Source organism: Salvelinus alpinus, chromosome 32 (assembly GCF_045679555.1).
Source record: "Salvelinus alpinus chromosome 32, SLU_Salpinus.1, whole genome shotgun sequence".
NCBI classification, from domain to species: Eukaryota; Metazoa; Chordata; class Actinopteri; order Salmoniformes; family Salmonidae; genus Salvelinus; species Salvelinus alpinus.
In genome coordinates, this window is record NC_092117.1 from 4,244,198 (window position 1) to 4,252,287 (window position 8,090).

General features: G+C 39.9%; 1 protein-coding gene across 1 annotated transcript in view; it reads left to right on the forward strand.

The window, feature by feature from the left end:
* Positions 1-4,515: 4,515 nt before the first annotated feature.
* The window catches only part of drgx (dorsal root ganglia homeobox), a 7,381-nt gene continuing 3,806 nt past the window's right edge, over positions 4,516-8,090 (forward strand). Inside the window, exons 1-4 of the mRNA XM_071380264.1 lie at positions 4,516-4,744; positions 5,237-5,359; positions 6,311-6,414; positions 6,879-6,980. Of these exons, the coding sequence (XP_071236365.1) occupies positions 5,302-5,359; positions 6,311-6,414; positions 6,879-6,980 (264 nt within the window). The 5' untranslated portion in view covers positions 4,516-4,744; positions 5,237-5,301. The remainder of the gene's footprint in view (positions 4,745-5,236; positions 5,360-6,310; positions 6,415-6,878; positions 6,981-8,090) is intronic.

The window sequence follows — 8,090 nt, forward strand, 5'->3', positions numbered from 1 at the left end:
ATGACAAGTTGTGCATTATTTTATTGGCCTTTGGGATCCAATGTTGTACTGGACTGTCAGTTGACTAACTGCAGCCCGCCCGTCTGTTGCTCTGCACAATTCGTGTCAACCTTCTTTTGTCCTCTTTCATCTATGACCCGTTTTAGACCACTGGCCTGCCATTGGCTGGATGTCCTTTGGGTGGTGGACCATTCTTGATACACACAGGAAACTGTTGAGCGTGAACAACTCAGCAGCGTTGCTGGTGCTCCTGGCACCTACTGACATACCGCGTTCAAAAGCACTTCAATATTTTGTCTTGCCCATTCACCCTCTGAATGGCACACGCACAATCCGTGTCTCAATTGTCTTGAGGCTTAAACATTTTTTTAACCTGTCTCCTCCCATTCATCTACATTGATTTGAAGTGGATTTAACAGGTAACGTCAATAAGGGATCATTGCTTTCACCTGATCAGTCTGTCATGGAAAGAACAGGTGTACCAAATGTTTTGTACACTCAGTGTATATTAGTAATATAATGGATATTTGTGGTATTATACTTTGCTATGTTGCGGTCGGATTTTGCAATATTCCAAAGTTAATATTTGTGCTGCTCTTGGAACAAATAATATTGAAAAAGTTAATGCGTTCATTCACACATTTTCTTGGACCTATCAAGGGGGGAGGTCAATTGAAATGCTATCCTATACTATCTTCTCTCGTATCGACCAAAGATGTAACGACTTGATTTTTCCTGTTTTTTTTAAGGCTGTTGAACAACTTGATTTTCTAAAACCATGGAGAGATTGTGGTGAAATATTGTGACATTGTAATAACTGACGTCGTAATCAAACCTGATCTACCTCAATACCACAAGAAGCTGCTGAGGGGAGGACGGCTCATAATAATGGCCGGAATGGAGTGAGTGGAATGGTGTCAACCACATGGAAACCATGTTTTTGATGTGCTTGATACCATTCCTTTGATTCAGTTCCAGCCATTAGTATGAGCCCGTCCTCCCCAATTAAGGTGCCACTGGCCGCCTGTGCTCTATACCCAGCATGGTCTCATAGGCTAGACGTAACATAGTAAAAGTAAATCCGGGACAAGCAAATTAGTGCTATAGTTTTGTTTGGTATGGTTACATAAAACAGAAGGTGAATTAAGGCCAAAAGTAAAGTTGGGTGAGCGTGTAACACAAACAAATAGCAGCCCAAAGGTTGCGTGTTCTAATATTATCATGTACAACTTTAGCATTTTAGCTAATTAGCTACTTTAATATATCATACAAATTGTAATTCATAACATACCATATGAAATGGATGATGGACATCCACAAATTAATACATACCAATACGAAACATAACATATCATACCAATTGCAGTGTCCCGGATTTACATTTACTATGTTTTGTCTACACCCGAGTCCAAGTTGCTATATCTGTCAGTTGTGTAGATAGAAATGTGTAGATGCCAGCTTTTCTAGACACAAAACATGACTGCATTTCATAATGAAGGAATAAATCTTCCATAAAATCTAGTGTATAGTGTATTTATTTGTTAATAAGTCTATGGAGATCCCATTTTTTTTCTAATTGTACAATGCCAACCACATACTTATACTCTGTAGAAAATATTTATTCATAATTTACCTTCAGTTCTCTTTCAAAATAGCTTTTCTTTCAAATCAGTTCATCCCCCTTTCTACTACACTCACGAGCAGTAGCAGCTCACAGGGGCTTTCTTAAATCACACCTGCCTTTTTACAACCGCTGAGCAATGATTTTACCCAACCTCTATTAACCTTTATTAGTTATTATGAACAGTGCATTTGACTATCAACGGTAGAAACATTAAACAAAGCTTTTTTCGTGTCGGTATAAATGGGAGAAATATATTGATTTGTCCAAAATGGAATCAGATTGACCGCTTCAGTTATTTTGAGCTGAAAAAAATTAAAGCATGCACCATTATACTTTACTTTAGGATTTTATTTTGGAGCATAGCTTTTCCTGTGTCCCAAATGAAGCTCGGCGAAAACCTATGGCCCAATTCTGAAACAATAAGTAGACTTGCGCAACTATACTGAACAAAAACATAAATGCAACATGTAAAGTGTTGGTCCCATGTTTCATGAACTGAAATAAAAGATCCCAGAAGTTTTCCATATGCACAAATAGCTTATTTCTCGCAAATTTGGTGCGCAAATTTGATTACATCCCTGTTACTGAGCATTTCTCCTTTGCTAAAATAATCCATCCCTCTGTCAGGTCTGGCATTTTAAGAAGCTGATTAAACAGCATGATCATTACACAGGTGCACCTTGTGCTGATTACAATAAAAGGTCACTCTGAACTGCACATCACAACATTTGTTACACATCACAATGCAACAGATGTCAAGTTTTGAGGGAGCATGCAATTGGCATGCTGACTGCAGGAATGTCCACCAGAGCTGTTGCCAGAGAATTTAATGTTTATTTCTCTACCATAAGCCGCTTCAACGTCATTTTAGAGAATTTGACTGGACTCACATCCGCAGACCACGGGTAACGTGTAACTAGAAAGGGAAGCTCAAGTGTGTGCTCGTGGAGAAGTGTGCTCTTCACGGATGAATCCCGGTTTCAACTCTACCAGGCAGATGACAGACAGCGAGTATGGTGTTGTGCGGGCAAGCGGTTTGCTGATGCCAATGTTGTCCGCGGTAATCCTTGAACAGAGTTCCCCATGGTGGCGGTGGGGTTATGGTATGGGCAGGCATAAGCTGCGGACAACGAACACAGTTGCATTTTATCAATGCCAATTTGAATACAAAGAGCTACTGTGGCGAGATCCTGAGTCCCATTGAAGTGCCATTAATCAACAATCAACAAGCTGATCAACTCTATGCGAAGGTGTGTTGCGCTGCATGGGGCTAATGGTGTTCACACCAGATACTGACTGATTTCCCTATTTGAACTAACTCAGTATAATGTTTGAAAATGTTGCATTTCTATTTTTGAGAGTGAGAGTTATACTAATAACCATTCTGATTTAAATGTTCTATTCGTGACCATAAATTCATATGAAGTTAGTAAATTATTTTCTGATAGTCTACTTTTTTGCTCCTGGGTTCTAGAACAAGTTAAAAACAACATGGAATAGTCTTCCAGTCATTGCCCTAATGCTAGTTAGCATTGGCTCCCAGAACTACCACTAATTCCCTTCATACTGCAGACAGAGACATTAAAATGGTATCCAGGTGTTCATCTGAGTCTGGGTATGTAAAACTAGGGCTTAAACGCAGGGAAACTCGCAGTATCCTTGGCTTGCACACGTCACAATGAATGTGGTTCTAGCATTATTCAGCCGCCAATCATCCAGCACGCTGTGTTTTAGGGACCACCTGCTTGCTGTAGGCCTTGACATCTGACTGCCGTCATTTTTCACGCGATTCTACATGTAAAATCGTTTGGCACTCAGTTCGCAAATGATGTTCAGAAGGGCTAAATAGCCTACCCTTTGCCAGAAAACGCTATTGTTGTGTTTGAGCGCTACTGTAAGTGAGTGACTGAGAGAAAGCTGCAGTTTACACTGACAGACTTCACATGATAAAGAGGGTCGTTACTGACACACACACACACACACAGAGAGAGATTAAATATCTCTATACTATTAGAAAAAACAATTCTAAGAGTAATACACTTGATTTCAATTTTCTCCTTCCCTTTAGTCGGAAGTCGTAATAACAACTTTATTTTCAGCAGTGCATAAATTAATTACATGCATTTAATAACCAAAATATCATTATTATTCCCCCTTTTAATATAATAAATGCTGCACACAGGGGATGCACTTAATAGCGCATGGGCCGTAACTGCCCATTACCCGACTGTAACGATATTACAGACCCAATTACCTGCCATTAGACCGGCTTCTCCACCTTATGTGCGTTGATCCAATCCCACCCTCCTCTTTCAAATTTCAGGTGCAGTTTGGAGCCTCATTTCGTCTCTCCATGGAGACTCCAGCGTCTGTGCTGTGATGTCCCAGATGCGCTTTAAAACTAATTGAAATGGTCCCGTGGTATATCGTTTATCGGTGGAAGCGATATAAATCGTGGGACCCCTTGCTGTGAAGAAAATCAAAATTCTGGCCATTGTGAATGTTATGATATGCGCAGCCCGTTGTAAAGTGGACCCGGTAACCCACCTAAGGAGCAATTAACGGCCTGGCAGTCAATCTCAAACCCAACAGAAGTCATCTTAGATTTTTAATATAGAAGCAACCAAATAAAGAATGTGTGTGTGTGGGTGTGTGTGTGTGTGTGTTTATGGTCAGGGAATAACCACTGACATAACAGCAGAATAATCTGCCGGGGAAAATATTTGAATTCTCAGATACCTGAGAGAGTTGATGTTTCTCTCACACACACAGAGAGAGAGAGAGAGTGAGTGAGGGAAAGAGGTCCCACTCACAGTGAGAAGACAAAACCGCGGTAATCCGATTAGAACCAATTAAGCGTGAGATTCTAAAAGCAGCAAGAGCTGAAAGCCTCAACTCGCCGAAGACATCTGGACACTCCCAGAAAGAGAAAGGCAGAGTAGATAAACTCAGATAGGGATGGTGTGGGGGAAAGAGGGGAGTGAGTAAGAGAGGTTGTAGAGAGAGATAGTGACTGTTAAAGTGGATTTGCCGGTCCCTCAGACATACAGGAAACTCTTCGCGTCCTCAGCACCCTCTCCTCCTCACGCCCTGGACCAGCACAAGACAAATAGACAGCAGGTATGACAGACAGATGGAATATCTATCATATATCTACCCTGTTCTATCATAGACAGGCTACATGTTTCGTATAATTTACTATCATTTATTACTTTTTTTTGCAAGAGACATCTAGGCATTATTTCTGATGTGTCTCCTTAAAACATTTGGTGAGCGCTGCCCTGTCCCATCGTTATGGACAATTTTGACGAGGATTCTCCTCCGCTAATAACTTTGGTGTGAGCACATTGCATGCTATTTCATGTTTTATTCCAATGTTTTATAGCCCAGTGATTTTGTTTGTTACGCAAATTACTTATTGTTCGTTAATTTCGGGGGAATAGTAGGGAATTTTGCGGAGTTTTTTTTATTTTTCTATTTTGTCAATAATATGAACATTGTAATAATTACAAATGACTAGGCTTAAAATGGTTGTATTTTGGCCCGTTCCACTGTCACATATTGATTCGTTATTCTCTGATTTGCGACTGAAATGATTTGATTTCTTTTCAGATTTCTCAGGGACATCGGGCTTTCGCACACAGCTCCATAGATAAACAAAAGCCCATAAAACCATCATGTTTTACTTTCATTGTCCCCCTCAGCTGGATGGAGAATGCTGTCGGACTAATACGTGTAAGTAGACCATAGCCTAATGCTGCAACTTTTGGGACCGCTTCTCCATAGATGGGCTAGAATGTGTTGACAGTTTTGATTTGGAAATACTAAATGTAGGCTACATCAGCCTATAACTTCTATTTCCTTGCAATTGAGCTCAAATATTTGCAGCTTGACGCTAGCTCGGAATTTGCTGTAAGACGAGTGGTTTAAGGGTTATGACTGTAAACATCTGAATAACATATTTGTATCCACTTTATTTCATTGTGGTAAATAAAGCATGTGTGTATTTATGTGTTAACATCATTTCGTGTAAAATACTATACAATATATATATATATATATATATATATATATATGTATTACCATAATGTTCCATAAATGTTTTAAGCGGTTGTCGCAAGTTAATGCTTGCCTTTTAAGATTATACTTATTTTTGAAAAAGCATGTTTTAATAGCGTATTTTTGTTTGTTTTATGAACCCACCCGTTTGAAGCGTGTGTGTGTGTGTGTGTGTGTGTGTGTGTGTGTGTGTGTGTGTGTGTGTGTGTGTGTGTGTGTGTGTGTGTGTGTGTGTGTGTGTGTGTGTGTGTGTGTGTGTGTGTGTGTGTGTGTGTGTGTGTGTGTGTGTGTGATGTTAGCCCCGGGGCTGAGGCGGGTGTGTTGTCCCGTCTGCGGCCACAGATGTTGGGTGTCATGCCTCTCAGACCGGGACATCAATGTTTCATGGCTCTAATAAGAGGAATATACAAGCAGATTATAGTCCGTTTCAATGGGCCAAACTATTTACTGACATCCTAAAAAATGAACTCCTGCTTGATCCCTTCGTCTTGATGTTTTCGCTGTAAAAATATGTTGCAAGGTGTTTCTATGTCAGGTTTTGACTGAAAACAAACACAAATGTATTGCATTTATTTATATAAACAAGTGTTTTTATTGAAACATTTCTTCGATGACTTATGTTTTCAGTAAACACCAACGGGTTTGCCAACCATGCGTCAGCAGGTGATTTTGATGACGGCTTTCTGCGGAGAAAACAACGTAGAAATAGAACAACATTTACTCTACAACAGGTAACTAGCTATCAATTATAAAACTCTGGACTGCTTAAAAATATCACTCTGTACATTGGTTATAACGAATTTAATCTAATGTGAGCAAAACCATGCATTAGGCTAGCTAGTTTATACAAATGTAGGCCTCATATTTCCACAATATTGTTGATAACGATTATTATAATGATGCTTCTCATTATTTCCGCCATAATAATAAAATGTAACCTATCACTTCCTTATTACTTGCACTTATTCTAGTTAATAGCATTTTGTTGCCTAGTTACGCTATTCATAGGCCAATATATAGGCCTATCGCTTCTGAAAGTAGGAAAGGGTACTTACCAAAACAGGTATTTTGTAGATTTTGTAGATTTCGTTCGAAAACCAACACACCAACATAAATATACCATGTTGTGTAGTGTCATGAATAATAAACTCACGTAACTTTAAAACTCTTAATCTAATATTTCTCTCATTCTCAGTTGGAAGCTTTGGAGGCTGTTTTCGCGCAGACTCACTACCCGGATGTTTTCACGCGCGAGGAACTGGCCATGAAGATCAACCTGACGGAGGCGCGTGTCCAGGTGAACACGCACGCTCACGCACACACAGGAATGAAGCAGTGGGCTCTGAGCACACTCTGTCATTCTCCCGATGCTCTTTAATAACATCAACATAATGGTGAATATTAGATCAGGTTGATTAATCGGTCATTCATAATTAACCAGTGATAATGTTCTTCACTAATTTGTCCGCGTCTCAAAACAAAGGTACATAAAAAATACATCATACATGTGCGTCCTTTTCCGCAGCTCAGAAAAAAAGCTAAAGGGATGCTTTTAAAAGAGGGCAAGCAGATACAAATGTTAAGACAGCATTAAATACGCGCTCACACACACACACCCCTTTACATTGTTATTATTATTTTGGGGCAATTTATAACTGCCCTGCCCTCCACATATGTGTGGTTATAAATGTGGCCAGTTGTAATTCAATTCAGTGTGTCCTGTATGTAATTTTCTGCATTCCAGATTTGCTTTTGGGTTTTGTTGTGAGCGCAGATCTAATTGTAGGAAATATAATAGTTAGGCTTTGCTTCCCCTGGGTCATCTTACTATTGCTTAAAGCCGACAGCGCGCGGGATAATGGAATCCCGAGCTGTAAATTAGGGATTGTAAACAAATTATTCCGCTCTAATCCGATTACAGCATTCCTATTATTAAATCTGAACATGAATCGGCTGCAGCATGCAGGGATATTAAACTTACATTATTATTAGAAAATAAATGTCCTTTCTGTTGTAGTGTTGTTGGCCCGTCTTTATTGTATCGTGTCAATGGGTTTCCCCCTCCTTAAAGCAGGTGCCAAATGGAGATTAATGTAGCAATTACCAGCCATTCAGAGAGACGGGATCACGACTCTTTAGCTGTAAGGTGCAGGGGTGAGATAGCCTGCCTCACAATCACAACAAGCCGCTGTATTGTTGTCCTGACACTAAACTAAACTGTTGTCCTTTTTTCGTACATTGACTGAATGGGATTCGTTTTTTTGGTTGTTGACGTCCTTGTACCTAGGCTTTTGCACAATGGTGACTGTTCTGTCCCGCATAGTTGCTCCACCCCAATTCCATTCACACACATCATGATTAATGCGTGTGGGAGTGCAGTCTTAATCGAATCTGATGTTGTCAAACA